The sequence below is a fragment of the Toxotes jaculatrix genome, chromosome 3 (assembly GCF_017976425.1).
Source record: "Toxotes jaculatrix isolate fToxJac2 chromosome 3, fToxJac2.pri, whole genome shotgun sequence".
Taxonomy (NCBI): Eukaryota; Metazoa; Chordata; class Actinopteri; family Toxotidae; genus Toxotes; species Toxotes jaculatrix.
In genome coordinates, this window is record NC_054396.1 from 20,706,061 (window position 1) to 20,733,802 (window position 27,742).

At 41.2% G+C, this 27,742-nt stretch overlaps 1 protein-coding gene across 1 annotated transcript in view; it reads right to left on the reverse strand.

Moving 5' to 3' along the window:
• The window catches only part of LOC121179572 (zinc finger E-box-binding homeobox 2-like), a 28,344-nt gene extending 1,985 nt beyond the window's left edge, over nt 1–26,359 (reverse strand). Inside the window, exons 1-7 of the mRNA XM_041034481.1 lie at nt 26,212–26,359; nt 6,277–6,564; nt 4,631–4,840; nt 3,814–4,007; nt 3,472–3,583; nt 1,727–3,210; nt 1,341–1,524 (exon numbers count right to left, since the gene is read on the reverse strand). Of these exons, the coding sequence (XP_040890415.1) occupies nt 1,341–1,524; nt 1,727–3,210; nt 3,472–3,583; nt 3,814–4,007; nt 4,631–4,840; nt 6,277–6,564; nt 26,212–26,272 (2,533 nt within the window). The 5' untranslated portion in view covers nt 26,273–26,359. The remainder of the gene's footprint in view (nt 1–1,340; nt 1,525–1,726; nt 3,211–3,471; nt 3,584–3,813; nt 4,008–4,630; nt 4,841–6,276; nt 6,565–26,211) is intronic.
• Between the last annotated feature and the right edge of the window lie 1,383 nt (nt 26,360–27,742).

Sequence of the window (27,742 nt, forward strand, 5' to 3'; positions counted from 1 at the left end):
CACTGCACACTTTTTCTCAAGTAGATTTTATCAGAATGTTAATCCTGGTGGAAACTGCTGGTGGGATGTATGCCTCTAATTTCAATATGAAGCAAACCATTAGCTCAGCTCAAAGAAACAAGGGGAAGCAGCCAACCTGCTTCTACTCAAAGGTAACAAAATCTGCATACCAGCACCTGGTGGGATGTGTGTGGTATGAACATTTGGAAGGGGGGTTGAAGGAGAGAAGACAGATTGTGCTTGTGTACTTGATTTATTGAATTTAAATTATGTTCACCTGTCTCCTTTGTTGCACTTCTTCCTCTGTCAGACCAGGAACAGCCAAACCTGGGCTGGAGCGGTCCATTTGGTTAAATAGGGGGTTCACAGGGGAAGAAACCAAGTGTGGTAGACTGGGAGGGGTGTTTTGTCTTTTGTGGTGAAATAACCAGTATAAGTATCTTGTTTAAAAAGAAATATGTATTTCTAAAGTAAGTTTAAGTGAACTTCTCTTTGATAATATGTTATCTGATATTGTTATTATTGTAAGTGTGCTGGAAGAGATAATTGATATTGATTTCTTGAGAAGGTGCAGTCCACCAGTATAAAAGTGAGGAGGCTGTGGGGGCCGGGGGCTATAGAGGAAAGAGGCACAGCTCTAGGACACAGCTTCAGATTGTAGCTCCTGCTTTGAGCCCAATTTCCAGGCGCATAGCCAGAAGGACAGTTTAGAGTGAAATTCTTTTGTTGTGTATTATTTTGATTTTTCTTGAGAAGTGAGTTATTTTTTTTTAATTGTTCTTTTTTCTGCCTTTTTGCTTAATTTCCTCTTTCTGGTTGGTCCAATGTGCACTTTTTGCTGTAAAGTTTTTGAACAGGACTCTAATTTTATTAGATAAAAAGGAATTTAGAATTGCTCCAGACTGCCACAACTCATTGTTGGATACCGGGTTTCTCGGTCACCCTCACGAGACGTTTAACACTTTTAATGTACTGGAATTGAAGCGTATGTTTTTTTGTTTTTTGTTTTTTGTTTTTTTAATTTTTGTCAAACATTTTTAAAGGCAAAGGAAAGTTTTTGGAAAAATGTTCTCTAATCTCAATATGAAGCAAGCCGTTAGCTCAGCTCAAAGAAACAAGGGGAAACAGCCAACATGCTTCTATTCAAAGGTAACAAAATCTGCATACCAGCACCTTTCCAGCTCACTAAAAAAGAGCTTATGTCCATCAGTTGTACTGATCTTATCATCTAACAAGCGTAATGTCAAACTTTTCCACAAACAAATACAATGTTAATTCATAAGCTACAGGAAATGACACATAAGTAAAGTGCTCATGCCGACTGTGCACAATCTACAGACCTGTGTGCTCATATTTGTGTCGGAGCAGAGAGCTGCTCTTCTGGAAGGTTTTTTCACAAATGTCACAAGCGTACAGCCCCTCGTCTGTCTTCTTCAGTCTCTTCCTCCCTGGTCCCGCTTCTCCCTCCAGACCTTCATCCATTAGAGAGAGGTAGTCCAGAGCCCCACGGCTTAACGCCTCTCCCTGTGAAGAAAACATGGCAATTATGACTATATGAATTGTGACTGTTCTAAACATTTGGACAGCAAAACCTTAATATGTTGTACAGTATGGGATAATTTACTAATTTCTGATGTATCTAATGTACAGGTACAGGTAATTTTGAGGCTGTTCTCCAGTATTCATGATGCACTTTATTCAAACCTTAGAAAGAAGCTTAACTCACCATGAGAGCTTGTCTCTCCTGGTGGATCTTTTTCAGTGTGGCCTCTGCGTCTGCCTCCATCATGTAAGCCAAAGGAGGGAGAAACCCAGGGCTATTAGCTGACTGGCTGAATGGAAGTGGTGTGAGGCCTTCATGTCCTGAAAGCCCTAAACCAGCCTGGTTGAAGATTGGAAAACCATTGTATAAGGAGCCTGGAAACATAGGAGCTCCAGCTGCACTGTAGTGAAGGTGGTGGTGAAGGGGTAAATGTGAAGTTGGGCTTAAGCTGGACTTGAGTCTCTTGGGCTGCTGGGTCCCAAGTTCTCTTCTCTCACCTCTGGCTGAGCTGCCATTGACAGTTTTGTTCCTCCCCTCTTGGTCTGAGGGCTTGGGCAGGGAGAGGTCCAGAGGTTCATTCTGTGCAGACCAGGGGCTGCTGGTCTGGTTCGGAGGCGAGGCGATTTCAGGTGGACAATTTGTGAGGTCAAGGCAGACAGGGGAACCGAACCCTGAAGAGGGAACTCTTCTTCTGGGACTGGGTGATGACAAATCTGGGGAATGGTTGATTGGTTGGCTTGGGCTTCCTTTTTCCTGGCTGCACCAATATGCACGGCGGGGCTGCGGTACAGAGTGCCAGCTGGGCTTCTGCACCGGTGACTCGTTTCCAGAGAGGCCATTGGTTACTTCACATGGTTTGTTGTTCTCTGGTTGGAGAGTAGATCTGGGGAAGAATAAAGGTGGCGAGGGGCGGTCTTTGCTGCGAAGACCCTCAGTCACGTCCAAAGCCTCAGGGTTCATCTTACAGAGGTAGTGCTCATGTTGCAGGAGCACTGTCACATTAGGGAAAAGCTGGGAGCACCAGCGACATGTTACCCCAAGCACACCTCTCTCCCCTTCACCTGACCTCACAGACTCTCTCCTTCTGTCAGGTGACAGCTTTTTCTCGGGTCCCCCTCCGTTGTGAATCACCCTCTTTTCCTCTGCTGCAGCACCTCCTTCTCTTTCCATCTCCTCATCTTTCTTCACCTCCCTATGAAGCATCTCCTGCAGCATCTGCTCAAACTTGGTCCCAGCATAAGGATAAGGCAGCAGGGTGGTCCCTTTTAAGAAACTGGCTCTCAGAGACAGCTCTCCCGAGGGGTCCCAAAGCCGAGCCAGATCTGAAGCTCTGGGGAAGGCTATGGGGTTCTGGTTGGGGTCATGCAATAAAAGCTGGTGAGGATCTTCTGGTACTCGACCCAGAGACCTAGAATTGTCTTGGTTCTGTGAAGCCAGAGGAGAACCTTTGTCATTACTGTTTCTGCCCCCACCTGCAGAGGGAGACGGTAGAAATGAGTGGTGGTAGGGGCTTTGGCTATGTCCATTAAATGCCCCGCCTGCTCCGCCTATATTTGCCCCTCCATTGCCTCCACCACTAAGGCACTTTTTGCTGCTTAAGTGGGAACTGTAGGAGCCAGAATGAGAGAAACGTTTCTTGCAGTTGGAGCACTCATAAGGCTTCTCACCTGAGGGGCAAAACACAGAAAGTAGGCATTAGTCAAAAGATGCCAAGAGTGGGTTGAAAATACCCTCGGCCTGGGTGTTATTATCATTTTGCACTTTTCATAATTCTCTTATCTTGTCATGAATTATCTTGCTTTCTGTCAGCACATCAAATTGGGTATAATTTCACACCATATAACATCATAAGTAAGGGTTAGTGATACAGAGGAAACAATCGCAAATTAATGGGTGAGTACAACTGTTTTGATGTTATTTTGTCTCACCGCTGTGGATGCGGAGATGCTCTTTGAGGTGGTGTTTGTACTTGAATGCTTTCCCACACTGCAGACATTTGAACTTCCTGGTCTCCATGCCTTGATCCAGCGTGATGGAACTCTAGGGAGACAGAACATTGTTATTGGTTTTATACTGGAACACATGTAGGGAGCAATTTCAGGGTGTGAAGAAGTATGATTGCCACTTCTACAGAGTTATTTATTTCTAACACAAAGTTAGAAATAAATGGCCTTGTAAAACTAAATAAGAACAATACACAACAGTAGTTGTGACATTGGGTCCTGATTGTCGTGAAAATGTTTGCTGCTCTCTCTTTCTCTCTGTCTCACCTTGTCCTGCATTTGACTATGAAGTGCCAGGTGCTGCTCCATCTGTGCCCTAAGGGGGGCAGTGTATCCACAGAACGGACAGACCATGTGGCCCCCCTCCCTCTCCTGACAGTACTTGATGTGGTCCCTCAAAGAAGCTCCTCGCTGATACATCCTGTGGCAGAACGGACAGACCTGCTGGGTCCTCCCTGCATCTGGAGTCCAGAGGAAGGTGACATTTTAAACAGAACGTGGAAATTGTCATGCATTAAATCATTAAATATACTGTCCATCCATTCATTTTCTAAATTGCTTGTATTGTCATGGGGGGCTGGAGCATATCCCTTGCATGTATGGATGCATAGAATATGCATGTTCTAGGCTGGGCCAGGTTTTATCTTAAGAAATCTCTGATAAGAATTTATCTTAAGAAATCTTCAAAAAATTTTCTTTATAGAAAAAGAATTTACTTTATAGAAATAGAAATTTTCTTCTAACTAAACATGGCCTTTTTATATAAAACTGATGTAGAACCAGAAAAAATATTAAAATTGCGGGACAACGTTGCGCTGTTACATGCATGACTTGCTTTAACATAAATATCAAAATGAGTCACACGAAAGCTCTTTGTTTAGCCATTAGCAATCAATATACTGATATATGAAAGGCCTCTATTTTCCTTTCCATTTTCTCAGAATGTCATTAGCATGTATAATCTGATATGCGCTTACTGTCATCCTGCGGCTGAGTGGTTTATTAAAACTGGCTCAAGGGTCGCCATTTCAGATTTGTTAATTTTCTGTTTAATATCATTGCAGCCGTTCCCTCATTAGCCTACCTGATCCCTCAGGTGAGTGGTGCTGAGCGCCGGGTGACCAGATAGCAGGCGGCAGGTCGTCGTGCCTGCTGCCCTGGTGGTACACAACTGCTGTGCCATTATGGCTCAGATGGTCCAAGAGACCAGCGGAGGTAGAGGCCTTCTTCAAATGAGCCAGAAATTCATAGTGAGCAAAGTCCTCCAAGGCATTCTGGGAGTCTGAGTTCTTACCTGGGGGACCAGAGGAAAAGACATAGAGGAACTGAAACATCTATAAATAGATATATATGTTTATTTTTAACCAGCAGTTAGTTCTTACTTGAAACTGTTGAACAGTATTTTTTTTTTTATTTAATACATAACTTCTGCAATATTGTTTCCAATATGTAATGGGACATTAAGATAAAAATCTTGGCCTTGTCAAATTGTCAGTAAACACAGACAAAACTGCACATTATTCTCATTTTGCTTATTGAGCAATATCATGTTAAGATGCAGATTCATATATTCATTGCTTTGAGACTTTTGCAAGATCTGGGTTACTCGAATAGCCTTGTCAAATGATCATTTCACAAGATGATCAGTCTTCTTGTCAGTGGGTGCATCAGTGTGGTTGAACTATTGCCGCCATTACATTTTCATCTACCATGCGCTAAATTAAATTCTCAAGGACGTGTTTGCCCTCTGTCTTTGTGTGCGTACATACTTTGTTCATACAGTGATGAGTGAAAAGCGTGAGAGCCGGAATAAATTGTAAAGTGACGCAGTGCAACTGAATCTAATGGGACTAAATCGTTTACTTGAACAGAGTGACAGATGAAACAATAAATTCAGGGAACCGTGTTGGCCAGATACGAGACTAGATTTTAAGAATTCTTTCTTGTTTGCGCCCTTGAGTGCAGTGACAGGCAGGCAGAGAGAGAGTGCCACAGATGTACATGAAGCAGAGAGGGTGTCTCCTATCTCAAGCCAGTCAGCTTTGCTTACAGCGACTTTGAGGAAGATTTTTCAAATGTTTGCAGATGTTGGCATATTTTGAGCTGTTTTTTTATGTGGTGAAGGGAAGAGCCTGTGTGGTTGAGTGTTGTAAAAACTCAGCTTTGCCTTCATCAGGCAAGGCCAAATCACACGAGGCGAGGGAGCTAAGTGATTGTTAGTAGGCAAGCCGCGTGAGCCTTTGATCTCTCCTAAATAAAAGGGAAAGCCTCACGTTGCGCAGTGCTGATTTCAGTACCGTAACGTCACCTCTTTGATGCATGGAAATATTGTGACATTGTGTGGGATGAGTTCTTTTGTCATGCTTTCAGAAGGCTGCCTTTTCAAAGAGAAGAGTGAAAAAGAGGAACAGCTTTCAGGGAAGGCATGGTTTCACAAGGAGCTGATATAAAGGTGTATCTAGAGGGCTTTGAGAAGCATCGTGAGACTGGAGGTGTCTTGCATCAGAAAAACACTGTAAACTTGTTTACACATACTGTAGTGTCCTACACAGCAGTCTTATACAGTATACATGACATTTTACACACATATTGCTTTGCTACTTTTTTGGCCAGGCCTGAAGTCTTACAAATCAAATGCAGGAATGTTTATAAAAAATAAGAGCTTCACTCATAGCAAAAGGTTTACAGTTTTCCTACCCAGACAGCACAATACTGAAGTTTATAACTTACAGTACATCCTCAGTGGTTCCTGGTCTCCTTCCCTGTCAGTGGTGGATGCAGTGATGGCGTCCTCAGCAGCCTCGGCCTCAGGCTCCACCTGCACCCAGTAGTTCCTGCTGCCGGGGCTGAGACTGTGCGGCCGCGTGGAGCGAGCAGGACTTCCAGGCTCCTCCGTCCCCTCACTGGGCGTCAGGCTCGTCTTGTCCAGGCTCTCCTGGAAGTCCTGGGGCTCCAGGCTCCACAGGCCCACCTCATCCTCCCCCTCAGATCCCAGTGAGGTCACTTGCTCAGCATCCACTGTGACATGGAAAGTAAAAAGAAAAGTTTGAGGGGGTGCAGAGACACTGGCTCAGGCTGACTCAAGTTGTGTTTAAATGCCATGCACTAAATGTTCGGTATGCTCATTAGGGACATATGTTTTTATATTGGTATTTTCAGATATGTTGAAAATCAAATATCGTGAACACGTGTCTTTAATCCATGTTAAATGAGAAGCCAATTATTTTGTTGTGGTATCCAAATATATTTTTATTTTTTCAAACATGCTTCAAAATGCCATCAACATGTGTTTCTTATCATTTCAAATGGTATTTAGTTATTTGAGCTGTAGATTATGACCAAAGGAAACCAGAGACAATGTAACATGATTTAAAAGAAATATGTCAGGAACTGAAACCAAACAGGGGAAAAACACTAGAAATTCAAAAATTTGGAGCTATATTTTGTATTTCAGTACTCCTCTGTAGGCAGGAGGGATGAAATTGTCTTCATCGGAAACTGTTCAGTCCGTTTTTTATCATGAGATATTTCATTTGGCTTTGTGTGGTTGAATGCGTGGATAATGATCAGTGCAAGCAGACAGCCTCATGATGCAACACATACATCTGTGCAAAGAAGATCCAAAATTCTAACAGAACAAAATAGAAACTGTAAAATAATATTTCAAATATTTTTACTGAACCATCTCCACAATATAAAACTTGAGACAGAAATATACATATATATATATGTGTGTGTGTGTGTGTGTGTGTGTGTGCGTATGTGTATATGCATGTATGTGTATATGTGTATATATATATATATATACACGCACACACAGTATATATAATGTGTGTGTGTGTGTGTGTGTGTGTGTATATATATATATATATATATATATATATATATATATATATATATATATATATAGTAATTTCTGATCAGTTTCAAAGGAATGATTTTTCTCTGATGGTACTGACAGTGAAGCGTGTCTTTTATTTTGAAACTCACTGAAAAAAAAGAAATTAAAATAGATACATTAGAGACAAAATATACTTGTATTTAATTAAGGAGAAAATAGACTCCAGTCTGTAAATGGGTCATTGCGGTGATCAAACTTCAATCCCATAAAATACAGCTTGTTTGGTATTAATTTAAATGTTGGTATTAATCACTGTAATTTACAACATTTACTTGTTTTGTTACTTTGAGCTAAAATTATGTTTAGAATTATGTAACCGCTCTTTAAGAACAATTTGTGCGACTGTAGAAAAAAAAATGTCTAATTTTTTAAAAATGTTTTTAGCACATGTATGATATGTGACTTGTGTGTGGGAGATGTAGTGAAGCGGCAAGAAGAAAAGATAAATAACATATTGTAGTTTAAAAGTATATCCTTGGTGCCCAGACTGCAGCAAAACTGGAAAGGCGCATTACTTTTTCCCATGGCAAAGACAATAAATGACAATCACAAACACATGCCTGGGATTTCAGCTGTAGGCTCTTATTTCCAAGGCTTTTTTGAGGACTCTCTGTTTTCCTCTCCCTGATTGGCAATATCTAATCACAACCAAGTAATGACCATTTAAGAACACAAATATACTCCTTGCCAGTGCCTTTGAAATATATCATCAGGGAAAGCCAAACCGTTGTTGAGGGGAGAGCACAAACCGTGCCAACATACAGAGGGCCAATTCTTCTCTTCTTCATGTTGTGAAAATAAGGTTTCTGATCAGTGTTTGATGAAGGTTGCAATTGAACATCGTCATGCTTCTTATTAGGTTTAAATGAATTTTCCTCTTTGGCCTTGAGAAAGTGTTGTGCGTCTTTTCATCAGAACAGAGTGAATATAAAGTTTCACAGCTCATTAAATTTCACAAAACACAAACAAAGTTTATTCATTAAACTGTCAAAACAACACTCAGTCACTCTGAAAGATTTTTTTTTTTTTTTGGTCATTCCAGATACGCCCTTACTGGCCAGTGGACACAGTAATTGGGTCTTTTGCCTTCAGATCCCCAGCACATCCAGTTACGACCCACAGCTCACAGTGACAAAGGCCTGTGACTGCACGTAGGGGATGACGTTGTAGCAAATCCAACACGTCAACTTTACATTTAAATGAGTCAAACACACACAAAAAAACACACACACTCACTCTGCTACTGAAAAAGCAAAAGGGGCACTGGGCCACAGAGGGGGTGGCCCACGCAAACACATACCTCAGCCACTTTTAAGTCAGCATGTACAATTTACAATTTCTTCTCCTGATGAGCATATTAACTTATCTAAAAATTCAACACCTACATGTGTATCTGTTTGTATCAGCATGTATCAGTATGTCCCGCCCCAGCTTCACTACACCCCTGTAAAAAAAAAAAAGCTCTGATTCACCCGAGTCCAGTCACTCAAAGCATGTTTCATGCAGTTCTTCTCTACTAACAAGTCATTCCTCTGGTGAGGAATGACTTGCTCTCATGGGGGGAGTGAAATTGGTCATCAAATGTGCTCCACTGTAGCAAGCACTTATGAAGTTATATGATGTAGTTGAGGGTGATCTATCAGCCCTGCAAGAGTTTCCTGGGATGATAGGACATACCGCTGGGCCCAAAAAGGGAAAAATCTGGTCTAGATTAGCATCAAATTGGCTCTAATTTTCTCTCCCATGACAGTGAGTGACACTGAGTCTATATGTGCTGTCATTAAAGCGGCACCGCACAGGGATGGCTTTCATTATCTGGCCCGTTGATTTATTTATTTGGATAGCGATTGCATCCTTCAAATGGGCCTTTTTTTTTTTTTTTTTTTTTTGGAGCAGTACAGCTAAATCTTTGAACAGAGCAGGAGGTTTGGGATTGCCTGCAAGTAGAGATTATATGTCAAGGTACAAAGGAACATAAGAGTGATGCACTTATTTGTTGTAAGACACTGAACACAAAATAACACACAGCACAGTGCAGTAGGAAACAATACATATCTATTGTGCATGCACTGTAGTGTGCGTGGGAAGAATGTGACTCATATCCAGAAAGTGCTAGCCGAACTGTGCTGCATCATGCTTGACAGTGTCGATCACTCAGCCTTCTGGGGACTGTTTCTGATGGTTTGACAACAACACTGTGTTCAGATCAAACACTGTAGCTCTATTTTAATCTGCTTGTTGCTTTCCCTCGCTGACAGTGACTGAAGTGAAAGCTTGAAGGTCTGACTGCCAGAAAGATGTCAGGAACTCTACATCTTCCAGCTTGGGACACTAGTCAGAAAAGCATAATTTCACTCTGAAAAAAGAAAAGAAAATAATACAAAACAAAACAAAAAAAAAAAACCCCACACACTGTTGCTCCTCTATTCTGGGTCCTTGTGATCCACCTTGAATCTGACCTGAAGCCTAAAAAAATTATGACCTACACTATTTTATTATTTACATAGCTGAGACAGTTTTCCAAATAAAGGCAGAGAGGGGTAACGCCTGAATAAATTCATAAGCACATATGCTTGTGACACAGAAAGAAAGAATTTTTATATAACCACATTAAAATACAAACCATAACAAAAAAGAGTCACTTAAGATAAAGAGAAAAAAATCTTCTCAACATCTCTTTTGTACAGCACAGATAGTTACAGTCCCGTCCAGTCTTATTCTGCGCTGTTTATATCCCAGGGGGCATCTACTGTACGGCTACACGCTAAGCTGCAGTTTATTTTACGATGCACATATGCGATCTGGTATTGACTTAGTAATTATGTGGCTAAATGGTAAGCACGCAATAATTACCTAGAAATTACCTTGTTTGTTTCTTTTGGTTTTAAATGGCAACAAACAAGGCCAGGCCCAATTTACCGCACAATGTATTTGTTAACCTTCTGTTGATTTTTACACTTCATGATTGTTACATAAAAGCCAGAATAACAGTAATACAATATTATCTGTGCTATTTAATAGATTTTTATTTCTCACATGGAATAATGACAACCAAATAAATAACATTTTATGCAAATATTAGCTTGAGACAGTTTGGTGGCATTGAAGATACATTTTGAAAAACACCCAAACAAAAAAATATTTCTAACACTCTTGTTAACTTTTCACAAAGACCTGGGGGTGTGTGTAGATGTCTGTGATAAGGCCAAGTTTTATTTTTTGCTACGTAATTAAAAAGTAAACCATTATACACACGCCACACACACTCTATTAAAATCACCCTGAATTATAAATAGGGAATAAAATCAAATATATGTTTTCAAGATCTGAGTTTAACTCTAGAATTCAAATACATTTTTCTTTTCTTGGAGCTGCCACAGCACACTTTTTAAAATCATCACTTTTTTAAAGTTTCACATCAAATCACGTTTGAAACTTTTATGTCTACCAAGAGTATTTAGCAACCCAGAAGAAAGAACATCCATGTTGCACTTCATATAACATAATACATAAGTGTAACATGACAGAAGCATGTGGTGCACATGCTACATTACAGTAACATCTGTTGCATTTAATAAAGTACAAAATGTAGATGGTAAAACTGTCGATACAGCCAAGTGAATACACTGAGTCATAGTAACAAAACTTACTGACTTTTGTGGCAGAACTCCTGCTTATATCAAAAATATATTTTAAATATTATTTTAAAATTATTTTGTTACCAGGTTTAGTTAAAATACGTAATAATGCATCTTCAGTACGATTAAAACTGTCATGGTTTCACAGGTGTCAAGAGAAACTAAACGCTTGCTATTTTGAACTCAATAAATTACCACATGAGGTTAATGGACGCCCACATGCTAAACAAAAACCAAGCACAGGAAGATGTGTGTATTGCCATTTTACAGTACCTATTACAGCAGTTCAGAGGCACGGTAGATCCATATTCATCTCCAGAGCACACTCATGTCGACGACAAAATCAAACATGTCATTTAATAAATTCTCACTGTGGCAGCTCTCCTATTCATACCTGCTGTCTGACATTCACACTATGAGTCAGGGGAGGACCACAACCAAGAACAGACACCTCCCACCTGATCTCCTTCATCTTAGCGGCAACTCAACCTCTCTCTCTGTTTCTCTGTCTCTCCCTCTCTCTCTCTCTCTCTCTCTCTGAATGTGATAGTTCCTTCTGAGTTTGGCACCTTGGCCTGCCCTGGTTTGGTTTGGTTTGACCTGCTCTGACTACACCGAGAGGGAAAAAGAACACAGTTGACCACATGACTCTTGTGTTTTATCTACCTATATTATGGACGATGTTCAGCAAGAAGAAAAACAAAATAGTTTTTGATACAAGAAGATATCATTTCAAAGTGTTGCCATTTGGTGAGATCACAGGAGAGTGTACGATACTAATAATATTCCAAAGTGAGTTTAATTTAATTACAGAAAACTCTGTGCTGAATTTTCCTCTTAGTGGTTGCCTCACTTTGGAATGCAACTTTTAATTTCAATTCATTTGAATGTTTTACAGATCATATCATGAATGCTGACAGCAAATTGAGGATTAAATGCTCTAAATTACATGTTAACCAATAGGAATGGTGGTAATGCGATGTTTTGCTGCACTTTTATTGCATTTCTGTGGCCAGGGAAGAGGAAGTGCAAACATTCTTCTCTAATGATGGTGAAAATAACCACAAACACACTGATATGAAAGTCTAAGTCACACAGTCAAGTTTTAGCTCAATTGATTACAGTCGCTTCTTAGCTGGTTGGCAGCGAACCAAAAAAAAAAAAATGTCTGCTGGCGAGAATAAATGAGACTGAAACTGTGACACTGTAATGGGGATTGTAAAGGTCATATTAGCGTGGAGGAAGAGATGCTAAAATGTGATGTGTGGTGCAGTATGTGATTTTGCATTCTTGCAGTGTTCGATATACAGCTCTGTGGTGTGTATGCTACAGAAAGGGGGTGACATGAGTGAGACGGAGGTGCAGAGACACCAGTGCATGAAGAATGCAACACAGAGAGCATAAACAACACTGAGAGCAAGACAGAAAGAAAAGAAAGAAAGGAAAAGTGATGGAGAAAGAGAGAGGTAGGTAGTGAAAGGCAGAGGAGTGAGGGAATAGAGACAAAAAAGACACAAAGAGACAGAAAGTAAGTGTTAAACTGTCCCTGACACAAATCCTCCAACTGATGTCGAGCTGTGAAAAACACGCTACCCAGGGAAATTCCCTCAACACATACACACTCACAAATACACACACACACAAACTCGGGTATAGAGAAATACAGTAAAACAAACAAACACACCTTGTACTGTGGGCCAAAACGGGGAGCTAGACCAACCTGATGCTGGAGATGACTACAGCATAATAAAACACAGCAAAGAAATACAGTATGTCACACTAATTCTGTGTGTGTGCGCGGACAAAGCTCCAAGAATATCTGAACTTCAGTCAGATATTCAGACTTTTAGAGACTGAAACGTTAAAGCCCATGCGGTGGCACAGCAGCGAAGTCACGGCTCTGTGCCTTTAGATGTCCCGCTCATTAGGAGACACCACCCTGTCAGAGTATTTAAACCACCACCACAGAATGTGCAGCCGAGGGGCAACATCTGCACTTTGAGAGATGCAGAGGCGCACAGAACAATCAGCTCAAGAAATAAACACCAAGCTAATTTCCTCATATTGATTAAAGCTCTGCAAAAACAGAAGTACGCACAGCAGCAGTACAATTTTGCACACTAAGCTGTGATCTTTAAATTGACAACAAACACCGTATTGAAACTATTTCGCCTTTGTTCGGTGTGGCTTTTAATGATTCTGTTCAATTAGGGCCCTTGTGACACAAAAACAGAATCCCTTTAGGCATTTTATTAGCTTCAAAGCCACTGAGCCATTCACTGATACCACTCACAAAGTTGATTTGTCAACTAGTTGCGCTTTTAGTGTGACCGTGCGCTGGTGTTAGTTTCACTATTCACATATGAGCGCGCAGTGTGTTTTCTGAGGAACCTGGGCGAATCAGGGCACAGCCCCCAAGACACCTACTGCAACATACTGTGGTGCTGTGTACAGCTGCCATGGCCTGTCTGAAAGGGCCTCAACATCTGAAAATCAATTGATATCAGCATTACTGATCTGTTATTCTCTATCAACATGTCACATCACTGCACTAAACAGTGAACCACATCAACTTAGTGGAAACCTGCTCTTATGTGACTTCAAAAGACCAACAGAATAAACCAACAACAAACAAAGATTAAATAATGTAGAGGAAATTATTAACAAAGCTGGAACTTACTGTACAGTGCACACGCTGCATGGCAAGCTAATCTACCTCTTTATGAAACTGAGAGAATGACTTGTCTGCTATTGTCTCTATCTTTCACCTTCAATCGTAGACAAAGGTTTTTGTTTTTTTTTTACATCTGATAGGTCTAGCCTCCTCCTACTCATATTTGCACTTTAGCCATGTGTACTGCACATTTTTGCTTAGCTTTGGTCTCTAAATACTGTACCGTATGTGGGAGTTCACTTTATGAAAATCTTTTTGATGGTTTCATTTGTGACAGATGGGAATTGTAACTAATACGCGCGTGTGTGTGTGCGCGTGTGTGTACTACTGTGTACTACAATATGTCGAGATTAGTACATTTTTGTGCTACAGCACAAGGATGCCATGATGGCATACGTCTTAAACATGCTAAACATGCAGTCATCATTCTTTGTGTTACCATGTCTGTGTGTGTTTATACGTGTCAGCGAGAGACAGGAGGATAGAAAGAGTAGTGAGAGTGAACAAGGACAGGACACATAATTTGTGGCTTAGAAGAGTTACCATGCCACAAAGGTGCATTTATGTGCTGGTGGAGCAGTGACAGAGCTGTGACTCATTTGGAGGTACAGTACGAGAGGCGATGTGAAGGAGAAACATACTCATGGGGTATATTTTAACCCCCTCTTGTAGATTCCCACCCCAGCTATGTATTCTAGGTTGTGGTGAGAAATCCACAATATATTTTTGTAGCCTATAATGATGTTAACTGCTCTGCTGCCTCCACAGGAATTTCAAAATTAATGGCTTTACATTTCGCACAGGTAGACCTTAAACAGACAACGATACCGCTGCTAGATAATTAGCTGATCACTCACGAAAACAACTCTCATCTTTTAAAATGGATGATGTTGCTTTTCTCTATATGTGTATGGTATGGTATGAGGGTGTATGGTATACAGCACCTTAGCTATAGGTGGTGTACAGATTACCCAAAGCAAACCACAGAGGGTTAAAGCACCGCAGTCTCATTTTCTATGAGTTTGTCTCCTTGTTTGTTTTCTTCAAATGCTGAAAACAGCAAAGTGCAGAAAGGAAATGAAAAAAAACTGAGATCACAGTTTATATTTGACAAGTGCGCCCTCGATTTTTTTTCTTTTACTTCTCTGTTGTGAGCAAAAATGAGCACTAAAATTTATTAAAAAAATTGAGACTTAACTGATCTGACACCAACACGTCACTGTTAGCTGTTTACCAAACAGAATCACCAATTTGTGTGCAAAAAATGCAGCAATCAGTTTTCCTCTTTGCAGAAATGAGGCAAGGTGTGAGTTGAGAGGTGTGCAAAGAGCCTTTGTGGTTGTCTGTTCTTCCTTTGGAGGTTTCCTGTATGCTGCTGCCTACATGCCTGCCACCATGTTTACCTGTCCTGTAGACCACCACAATGACATTTATCAAAAAGATTACCTTATTTCACACTTTACCTTCAAAGCAGATATGTGTGGCGTCTGCATTTGTGGCACTTTTTGAAAATTGTCACAGAAGAGAAGAGGAGAGATTTTTGGATTATGAATTTATTTATCTGTTGTGCTGTCAGAACTTGCAATGATATGCAGCAAGTTTATATTTAAAAAATCTTAAAATACCTATATTTTTAGCTGGGTCCTCCACACCACAGCAAAATACAAAAAGCGTTCTGACAGTTTGTGAGTTTTATAGAGTTTTTGTATCAGCAATTTAACCTCCAAACCATTAACATCATTCACTACAATCATGACGACTTACAGCCTCTGATTTGATTCCTTCCCGTTTCCTCATTACACATCTGTAATAAACTCTAACTCACACATAATACAATTTCCACTGACCTACGAGACAAAGTTAAGAAACGGAAACATTGCTAACATCATTCTGGACTTCCCTACTATGTCATGCTGAATATTGTTAATTGAGTCATTTACCATGTCAATGACTCACTGGCAGTGACAAACTGATTTAGCTACTGTATATATACCGTGCATGAGCGAGTGAGTGTCTACATGTGAACAAAGGCTTCCCACCATGCATGAGCTCAGTGTGAGGGCCATCGTGCCCCATGTGCACCCGCTGCACTGGAAGCAGGGCTGATGTTACTGAGAAAGGTTAGCTCGGTTAGAGGAACACGTTATTTCGAGTTGGCTCTCTGCCTCCTCCTGTGGCCCGCGCTGGTTTCCGTGTAGCGAGGAATCGGTGCTGGAATGCAGCAACGGTCACAGAGGGACCCACGCACTCACCACACAGTGAATCAAAACCCAAACTCCACTTCATTAGGCTCCTGTCATTGCAAAGACTCTCACACCACTCTATAAATACCCCTGTCTCCCCCCTCCAAATTTGTTTTCCCTCTTTTTTCTTTACACATGAAAATGCTCAGGGACTGTTCCAGCTTTCTGATGTGGCTCTTTATTTTGTACGTTGGCGCAAGAAACCACACAATAGTGGCTCCTTTCGAATATTAAAACATTCTCTGACGGAGCACAAAGGTTCTGAAGTTTTTTAATAGGGGTGCATGCTAAATAAAACTTCTCTTTGAGTTTAACAGCTATACAATGTGGGATTTGGTTAGTTCAACTCGAGCTGCAACTTTCAGTTACTCACTACGGGAAATTTGTTTTGAGGGTAAAACAAATATGCCTGGTATCCCACTGACTTTGTCTGCTTCAAACATCTGTACATACGATCTGTTAGAGGTGTTTTGCATGATGTGGTGTTCTCGAAAAGGACAATTAACTACATTAAAGCCCCAAATATCTAATCACTCAAAGCTGATTTAAAACACAAGAATTCTGAGGAACTCACATTGAGATCACAGCACATATGTGAAGGTATTACAGCTGTTAGTGATACTACCACTAACAGTAGTAATAAAATTGGCCTGTTATTTCTCTACACTTTGAATAGTTAAAAAATAAAAACTGACAAGTAGGGAGGTCCTGATAATCAACAGAGAACAATCACAAAGAACTGCTGGGTTCAGAAATCATTCAGTAAAATTGAAAACTATTAGACGCAACTGTATCAGTATAATAAAATGATTTACTTTACCATGTTAAATGCTGTTCTAATAGACACAGGTTGCGGACGAGACCTGGCAGTCAGATCCTGTCTGGTTAACATACAGACGGGGCGCCATCCTCTGGCGCACATCAACATTGCATCCTCCAAATGCGAGATGATGATACACCAAAACCGTGCGAGTGACCACAAGTGACCTTGAAGACTTTGAAACATAGAAAAGATGCCTTTCTAGTGTGTCACTCTGCTTTTATTTTCTTTGTCTTTCTTGCCTCAGTCGTCCCTCACACGCCTGCACACAGCATTTACTCTCTCCCTCTCACTAACTCTCCTTCATTTCATCACTTCTTCAGCCCTTTAAGCACACGCACATAAAGAAATACAGACAGAAAAAAAGGAACAAACACAGTGTTAAACTGGTCTTTTTGTGGTTATGCAGTTCTAATTAGGAACATGTATGAGTCATATTGCGTATTAATTTACACACATCCGTATGTTCATTAGTTTCAGCTTGATGTACTTGCGAGTGAGTGTGTGTGTGCTGTGCATGTGAAGCCTGAACCAACGCCTTGAAAAAGAAACTAATTAAAGTCATGGAGAAAAATGCAAAGGCAGCAGAACCGCACAAGAGAGTGTGTGCATGTCATTACTGACCTGGGCCATGTTGGAGAAAAAAAGTGATGGCAAGGAGAGAGAGAGAGAGAGAGAGAGAGAGAGAGAGAGGGAGAGAGAAAGACAGAGAGAGAGGGGGAGAGTAAAACCTCAACCAGCGAAATAATGTACATAAAAAAGACTCAACAAGAAGAAAGGTTTAAAAAGCAAACTTGGGGAGTTTAAGAGAATCTTTGATGTGTATCAGAAGAGGAAAGCAGCCTTGCGACTGGGACGACAGTAATTTTAAGTCGAAGCAGAAGGCTGGCTGGCTGACTGGCTGCCTTGCTGGCTGGCTGGCTGACTGCCTGGCTGACTGACTGCGGGCTTTGATGGCGCTGGCTGTTTGAAGTGGTTTTCGGGGGATGGGAGCAGCGTGTGGTGTCAGTGGGACAGGGGAGGCACTCGGGGGGGAGGAAGGGGGGGGGGGGGGGGGGGGGCATGATGGCGATCGTACAGAGCTTGGGGAGCCCAGGCAGGGAGGAGCAGAAGATGGATAGATGGAAGGAGAGGAGAAGAAACCAGGAGACGGAGTGGATAAAAATGGAAAAAGAGTGAAAGGAATAGGAGGTGGAGGAGTGTAGATACAGGGAAGAGGAGATAAAGACAGAAGAGAAAGAGAATGGTGAAACAGTAAGATAAACAGTAAGAGGAAGAAACACAAAAAAAGTGAGAGAAGAAAGAGAAGCAACAAATGAAAGCCAAAAAATATGCAAGTCTGAGAAACAGCGCAAAATTTGATCTGTGTCTGACATCCCAATGTGAGGCCTGGACACATTCACACCTACCTATTACTTGTATCATTTAGATGACGTTACCTCGCTCTGATATGCTGCCAGGCTGTGTTATGACTTACTTCCCCTTCCACCCCTCCTGCAATGCTGGACACACGCACCATATAATCATAACTACACTGTTTCCCTGAGGTACCAAAGTCGACCGCACAGCAGAAAAGGAAAAAGAAATGGATTCTGTACAACTTCAGAATGTTTTTTTTTTGTTCTCCTTGCCTATTCATTTTCTTTTATTAGCGACTGACCGTTTTTCATGAAAAACTTTCCCCAGTTTGTAATTTTGCAACACCGACAAGACCATGATAACCTGTCACATACCATGAGAAATTCTTTAAAAATGATGAGATAAGACTATCTACAAGATTGTTACACGCTGATAAATGACAGAGTGGACCAGTGAAAACTGATTATTTGTTTCCTTCCTAGCACAAAATACTTCCGGTGTATGGATCCTGTTCTTTATCATACCTGAGCTAAAGATTAATTTGCATGAACTAATAGTGCATGCTTCTAGCAAACATCAACAGCTTCTGCTATGCGTGAGACCAGATTTTGTCCTCAGAGAGGGTTTGAAAACCTCTCCATTTCACTTTGATTGTGACCTTGTTCATTTGTGATGTCGCAGACGATGTATTCAGAGTTATTTTTTGTAACGCAAGTAGTATGTATGCATTACATGTCTGACTGACTGACTGAAAGACTGAATGTTAATTTTCGTGGTGACTCTCTGCCAATGAAAATTTCTTAGAACATCTGCAGAAGTGATGCATTCACTGCCTCTGAAAGTGTCCGGTAGAGACAAAGTGGGAATGTGCTAAAAATGAGATGCTGCCAGCAAAGGAAATGCAGACAGAATGAGAGAGCGAGAGAAAGGGAATCAGATAGATGCGTGTAAAATTTAAGACCTAAAGTCTTGACCGTTACAGATGGACCTAAAAAATATAAATAAATCAGTGAAGCATGTTCTTTCCACGATGGAATGTGTCTACTCCCTACCAGGTAACTCTGTGTATGTACATTATCTGTGTGTGTGTGTGTGTGTGAACCAGAGAGTGGGATGTGCAGGTCAGGCGAAGGTGGTACCAGGTGATCACAGGTACCAGGGAGACAGAGGGAGAGAGGACGACTTGGCTGGCTGACCTCTCCCATGCCTTTCTTGTGGCTGGTCCAAGTTCTGCTGTTTTCACACCTTGGCTGATAGAAGTACATAGTGCATAGAGAATTTATGGTGGTGGACTGGGCAGGTCAAGTCAAAGGGAACGTGTGCCTCTGAGGAGAGCTTATACAGCACGGTTAGATGATATGATGATATACCATATACAATGAGATGGTCTATATTTGTTAACTGACTGAGATTTTGTTGTACTTTCCTATCATAGTGGCACCGTTTATGGCAATAATGCATTCATGTGACAATATGGTTTTTTCGTCATGTTCCATTTGCTAGAAAAGTCAAAAACAGATGTTATCGGCTGGTTTGAACCTAAGTGATTAGTTGATTGATTGATTCGCTGATTGACAGAAAATTTATAAACAATTTTGATAACTGATTAATTGCCTAAATCATTTATCAAGCAATTACGCCAAACATTCCTCATTCCAGCTTCTCAAATGTGAGGATTTTCAGGATTTTTTTCTTTTTATTCTGTTTTCTATCATTGTAAATACAATAACTTTGACTTTTGGACTGTTTTGGACAGCAGCAGCAGCAGTTTGAAGATGTTCGTTTGGGCTCTTGTAAAAGATATTTTCCAGTCATAACAACCAATTAGTTAATTAAAAAAAATTAACAGAACAATTGACTTAAAAAAATCCTTCATTGTGTATTTGCTTCATAAACTGCTCTTCAATTGATTTTCCAGAAAGTGTACTATATCATCATATATAGTGACTATAAATACTCAGAAAGATAATTTCTCCAACTATACAAATAAGTTATATACAACACATTTCAGTTACCTAGTGCCATGCTCTGGTCTTGAGGAACAAGATCCCCTCGTCAGTTTTCAGAAAGAGAATTCAATGCACAGCTAAACATTTCAACTGATTATTCTTCTTTCAATACTGCTCTTAAGTTAGACAGCTTATTTAGCAAGCTGCAGTGGTAGGTGGAAGGACCCTGGATTAGCGAGAGATACAAAGAATGAAAGAAAGGCAGAAAAGGAATGAGAAGTAAGTAAAAAATAAAGTGTCAAACTGAAACCGCAAACACTACTACTACTTCTCTTGAACCAACAGGTGTGAGGTTTACCGGCCTCAGAGGTGATCAAAGCAGATCCAAAACAAATGCCACCCCACTCCCGCCTGTCGCCTGTACACACACCACATATCAAACTGCTCCTTTCTGAATACAGGAAAACACTGGCACACTCTCAGCCAGCTGAGTGGGTCTGCCTGCCAGGCTGCTCTCTCCTCTCCCCCTGTCTCTTTTCTTTTTCTCCTCTGTCTCTCTCTCTGCCACCCATCTGGGCCTTGTAATACATGACAGCTGAAGCGGGGTTTCCAAATTTAATTTGAGGTGTGATAAAACAGCACATATCTATAAATTGTGTGCAGAGAGCCTGCCTATCTGGATAGTTTTAACCTCTTTCTTCTGTCAAACATGTGCAGCATATCAAACACACAATACCCAGGCTGTCTGCACAAAGGGAAGATCCACAAATAGACTTAATGGTGAGCAGTCCTGCCAAAGCAATGACAAAGCACGTAATAATAACCCTGGAAATGGAATATGTCAAGAATGAAAAGGGATCAATTTGCAACATCAGACTGTACAGTATGTAAATCTTTTCTATCAGATAAAACGCCTTTGATGTGAAAATAGAAATGCATGTACATGAGTGAGAAGCTGCAAGTGTAGTATAGATGGTGTTAAATGTGTGAAAAGTACATACCAAGGCACCTAGCTGTACACATACACACACATGAATACACACCTCATGGGCCCTGTGGTTATTAGCGTTAGTGTTACAGTTTAAAGGAGTGTGATCATCAGATATATACTCAGCTGACAAGTTTCTAATGAAGTCTTGTTTTGACATTCTGCTATTCTTATCTGTTAAGACTATCTATCAGTTACAGATAACCACGCTGGACTTCACCTTCATCTGCAAAGGGATGAAGCTCTGATCGTTTGTGCAGAAGTTTAAGCTCTCTGAGCAGAACGTGGATTTTTGAGACATTTTGTTGCGATATGCAGAAAAGGAACTTTTGCTGTAGCATCTCCACAAAACAGACCCTACAACTCCAAACCGCCATGTGGCAGAAAACCCCGGTGCAAGTATTAATCCTGCAATGGCACCGCAAAACTTTCCAAATAATTCCTCCTGGAGTGGATCATCAGTGTGGCAGCCACACGGCAGGAATGTACAGTAAGACATGGGACTGTTTTGGCTACATCTGAAACATCAGAATGTGCAATAATTGAATAAACATGTGAAAAATACCAGAGGGACTCAATCAAGGGATTCCCCATTACTGCTGTGTTGATCTGGCATCAAACACACAGGGCTAGGATGGGAAAAATCTGTGACACTTGGAGCTATGGGAACGTTGAGGAACAAATAAGGAAACACTTAAGATTATCCCACATTCTGTCGCCCATCCCGTCTCTTCTGTCTCTACCCCTCATGCCCCTCAACCCTTCCATCTCTTGTCTTCTCACGCCGAAGAAACTGTTTTTGCTGTCCACAGCCCTGTCAACCCCATCAGTACCCCACCTCTGTCATCCTCCTCTTCTTTCTTCCATCCTCCTCTGTCCCTCCCACCCGCTGGTTCTGACGCCTGAGCTGAGCCCCTTGAAGAGTCCTGGTAATAAACTGTGGTGCCTGGGCTCTTCATTGCTGTCTCGCTCTCCCCACCCCTCATCCCCAAGCGCCGATACATCTGCCGTTAAACTAGGCCCGGTCCAAAAGGCTCGGCCCCTGCGCTCTGTACAGTACAAGCGCGTCAGTCTCTCTCATTCCAATGTTTTCCCCCTATTCTCTCTCTTTCTCCTTTTCCCTCTCTTTTTTGCTGCTTGAGTCCTTTGTGTACAGTGCGCTATGCTCGCTGTGGCAGCACTGTGCCAGAAAAACCCACACAAACACACACACACATACATGTATGCACACACATACACAGTCACAGACACACAGCTGGGCCCCAGCTGCATACAAAGACTGGGGTTTGGAAATCAATGAAGGAGAAAGAAGAAAAGGGGAAAGGAGTTTAAATAAATTGGCACTTGAAAAAAGAAGAAAAATGAGAAAGAGGGAGTGAGGGAAACAGAGAGAGAGAAAACTCTCTCTTAAAAGGACATATCAATTCAACAACAGAGTGAGGTTTTTCATGGACTAACAAAACATGAAGCACAAGGCAACTGGACTAAATATGTTTGCGAGGCCGCTCATGAAATGCAGACCTGCTTCTGATCCAAGAGTGAGGGCAGAATGAGTCTGATCAGTTGTGCGGATGTCATTCTGGAGAAGATGCTCACTGAGTTAGAGAGCAAGGAGGAAAGCCCATACACAGTCGGCAGGCTTTAAATAAATGCTAACACTTTTGAAAAACTTGAATCTAAACAGTGTTGAAATCAATAAGACTGCTTTTGAAAAATCCAACTGGATTTTAAAGTGTTGCTTCATTAAAGTTGTCTTGAAACAGAAATAAATAGTCGGTGATTTTCTTCAGTTTTGTGCAATGTAAAAAATAACCATGGATATTTTTTAGTTGAGGAAAAAAAAGACACCATCTCCTCTGAGTTTTGGCTCATGTATAAATAATTGTAAGTAAAAAAAAAAAAACTTTTGTGATGATTGAAAACATTGAGAATTTCACCATCATCTCCATTGAAATAGAAAAAGGCATTAAACTCTCAAATGGCCCCATGGTGTCAGGACTGGCTGCGTGTAGAGGCTTGTGCTGCTCAGCTGATTAATCCACACTCTTTGAGACCAAAATCTCTCACCGCCAGCCATTAAATACAGGTCGTCATTTCAAATGGATATGTTTCCTTCCTCGGTCCCAGGGCTGTTTTCAATCTGCCAGGAACGAAGAGTAGTAATTTCCTCACGTTGCCTGATATTGGTGAACATTGACAGTTTTATTGGGGGAGACAGAGACATAATCAATAGGCGCCTTGGAGAGAGAAGAAAAGTCAGCTTATGGTTTTTCTCTTTCTTCTGGTTTGGAAAAGATCCTCAAATCGCTGTCTTAGGAGTGGGGCCTGCCAAATTCATTTGGTTTTATCAAGGACCTTTAACTCCCTACTCGCACAGCCGCCTCCAGAACAGTACATTCCAAATCCTACACACAGCTTTAATACACACATATCTACACTGACATGAGGATGAACATGCAGCATGCAGACTGCACACAAATTTTTCACATGCACTGGTGCATGTGCGACAGAGGCGATGAATGAGCATGCCAGCCGCACAGGCGTGCATGCAGATTCACAGCAATACATGAAGCAATGAGAAATAAATTCCAAAAGAAAGAAAGAAAGCAGCCTGAACTTTTAACATAATAGATTATGTTAAGTATATTACAGAAAACAGTCTTTAACATGACAGTTGAGACAGTTTTCTGATTTTCAGCTGAATGTCAACTTGTAATCCTTTTCCTTTGTTGTTACATTAACTTCTGAAACGCCCTCAGTTCTTCAAATCCCACCATTATTTGGTACTTTACTAGAAAACGGCCAGAAGTCATATACATGCTCTGAGGTCACTGCAGGAATTACAGGAACTGGCCTGTTCTTGCTGGTAGTCTGATAAAGTGACAGGTCCTTGTCAGTAAGTGTGCTTTTTGCTGATAGCTTTCACAGCACTGTGATGCTGTTGATTTGTGAAATAGAGTGCAATCGGTCGACAAACTGCTACGTGACAGTCAAAGGTGAGAGTTTGCGTGTGTGTGTGCCCATGCACACGCGCGAGCACCCGTTAAAGCTGAGCAGCCAGAGAGGATCTCACCCTGGTGACACTCTGCTGACCGTCACACCTCCCTGAATAAAATGAGGAAACACTAACAGCAAACTAATAAACTATTTAAGTAAACAGAGTCCTTACAGCAAACAGGTTTTTGCCAGTTGTGTGTCAGATCAGAAACAAACAAGCACGTTGCCTCAGTTACAATGGCTTTCATGAACCCAGAGAGAGCTAAGAATAAAACCAGCAATACTTGCATGTCTGTTTGCTCTTGTATGTTCTTGAGGACAAAATATCCTCTCAGTGTTAGAGAGATGATAGCAGTTTAAGGTTGCATCTGCACTTGGGCTAGTGGTTAGGTCATGGCTTTCCTTTTTAATTTCCCAACCACTTTGCATTAAATACAAAGTCAGCATCGCCCACACACTTCATTATTATTAGCCTGATTTAGGTTTGTTATACAGTTTTAAGCTTAGTGTTACATTTGAGTTATTTAGACAGAGGATGCAAATTAAACTTAGGGTTTGAGAAGTGTCCAGTGTTCAGTGCTGTGGATAATTTTTGTTATAGCTTTGGGGGTCTGGGTTATGAAGGCAGGATTTGATTTTAGCAGATTTTCAGTCTTCAACAGGACGATAGAAGAACAAATGTTTATGCATATCCACGTGCAAGTGTGCTTATCCCTGCTTCAGTCTGTGAGTTAAGAGCCACACAAAACAAACAAGGCGCTGCCTGATGCCTGTAGAACAAAGTCTCAACAAGGTCCCTGAATTCAGCACACTGTCAACCAAGTTCCTCTCAGCACTGTTGTAGGAAGTGAATTCACAGATACTGATACACATCATCTGAAGCTTTAAGGTCAAGAGAAGCTTTCCACAAATTCTTGATAAGGTGATTGATAGTCATGTAAGAATTACAGAAAGATTAGAGAGATTAATTACGTGCAGTGCAGCAGGATTAACTGCATATGCACACGGCAGGCTTTCAGTAATTACATCACATTTTAAAGCCTTTGTATGTGACAGAAAAAGTTGATCCCCTAAACGAGTTATCGGTATTTGCATGTTTTTCAGGGTAACTATTTCACCATTTATATAGATTTGTCATTTTTGATTTAAAAAGCAAATCGTTTAGTGATTCGAAAGATAAATAAATACTAAAAATGACATTATCAAATGTACAACATAGTAGTTAAAGAAAATCCTTCTTTATAGAAGAGTTGAAATCCCACCTAAGCTATTGTTCTCTTATTATTTCTGATGTAGTCCTCTTTCCATTAAAAGAAAAGGTTGATTTGAGAAAAACAACAACAACAAAAACCCACTATCAAACTCGCGAAAACCTGATGGGAAATACCAAATTACGTTGCGCAGCAGGGCACTGAATATGAATAATAAGGGAACAAGATCCTAGAAAGTTTAACTCTCAGAGGTGGTTAAGCTTTCAGCGTGAACAGCAACAAAACTAAAGCCAATATGAAAGAGAAAGACGCACTGACGTGTTGTTAAAAAGCCTTTCTGTTTGAAAAAGAGATTTCTTAGTTAAAATAACAAAATCAAAGCCAAACTCTGTAAGGAGGTTAAAAACAATGTGGTGTGATGATTTACCTTTGATTTCGGAAACAACTTTTTTTTTTCGGGTTTATAAAATATACAAGGCTCATGAGATTTCACCAAAACGCGTGCAGCAATAAGGTGGTGGGCTTTCCTTGCAGGTAACCTCGCACCTTTAATTGCACGACTTTGCTCAGGTACATGTACAGAATAATCCCAGCGGCCGCCAACCTGACGAAAGTTGACTGCTCGTCCCTGCAATATGCACTGCGAGGCAAACCACAAGCCATGAATGCAAAAACGTGTGTGCCTGAAATATGAATGTAATCAAAGTGCTGTGCAGCAAACTGTTACAGTGATAATACGCTGTTTAATGTTAGTGTTTTTTTTTTTTTCATTCTCAACAAACTCCAGAGGAAATCAACACGGCTCGCATGACGGCTTCTGTCCGGAACATCTGCCTGCATCATCTACCAACTTATTCAAACTTTCCAGCGCTGCGCGTTTCTTACCTCGATTTCTCCTGGGGTTGGCTTGTTTCCTCCGTTTGCCCCTACTTTCTTCTGTCATCATCACCGCGCTTAATTTCGTTTCAAAAAGTTGTCCAGGGAAGCGGTGCGAGCGTGTGTTTGTCCTGAGTGCCTGCCTGAGAATGAATGGTGTCGAGGCATCGCCTTCGGTCACAGCGGGAGACTCAGACCTTGATGGGACTCCAAGCAGAGGCGACGAGCCGTGAGGAGGAGTGATGTCAGCAGCAGAGGTTGGCCCTGAGGTCAGTCTTGGCATCGTAAACGTACACCTTCCTCATTTACTGAGAAACGGAGGTGAGACCCGCTCATGCAGCCTTCACGTTACAACACACGCTTTACTTTGGCGATATATTGTCCCGAATTCGCCACACTGCGCCTCCTCTTTAGAGAGGGAATCCCAGGAGCGTCGACTGTCCCAGCATGTTCTCGTTTTCTCCACCTAAACGTGGGAATGCGCCGCTTTAACTTTCTCTCCAGTGCGTCACCTAAAGCCTGTTGATGAAATGTATGAAAATGGGGAATTTCTTCTGAGTAATTAGATGAATCTGTTCGTCTATATTTAGAAGAAATAGTGAGAACGGATTGGAGGACTTTGTCGAGCAGCAGCGTTTACTCTGGGGTTTAGTTGTGGTTTAGTTCAGTTTAGTCAGCTTTAGTTTATTTGGTGACTTATTGTCATGTACATGTGTAATTTAGATTCTATAACTGAGCATAAAATCTCACAGCTAACTCCTCGGTCTGCATCTCATTTTATGCCACAGCCTGCAGCGCATAGTCCTCACACAGAGACCAAGCTTTAATAGGCACAGAGTCTAAACTTAAATCTATAGGCTGTTGACGAGGTGCAAATTAGGCCCCGGCAGCTCATCTTGCTACATTTTCACCACGTGGAGATAATACAGGCCACTAACTGCAGGTTAATGTGAACAGGTATGTGCACCCCCCCTCCACTTCACCACCACCACCTCCACCACCACCCCCCTCCAATGTTTTATGGCTTGACTGTTATGCACGTCGCACCTGCGCTCAAGTACCCTGGAGTGGACCCCGTCCTGCGCCCTATTCACCCCTGGATGGCTGTAGGAAGTGATGCATTGACAGTCCTTTGTGTTGCAACCTGGACCGTAATCTGTTTTGCAACTGAAAAAAACATCCGAAATAAAACTTTAACGCAGCGTTCAGGACCCCCACCTTGGCTTTCTGGTGCCCCCCACCTCTTAGTAACTCTGCGAGATAATAAAAGCGAGCGGGGTAGCTTTTCACGACGCATAATGTGACCTGCCAAAGCGTCTGTGCGGAGTAAACAAACTGGGATCTGACAAAGTGAAGGAGATTAGAGAAATAATTAAAAAAAAAATAAAAATAAAGAACAGATTAACTAAACGAAACAGTTACTAAGGGATTCAATTAAAACCTTAATCACCCAGAAAAAGTAAACTCCAATAATCATACAGCCATCTTAGATGTTAACTACTCTATGAAAGCATATAAACAAATATATCATTATCACGTA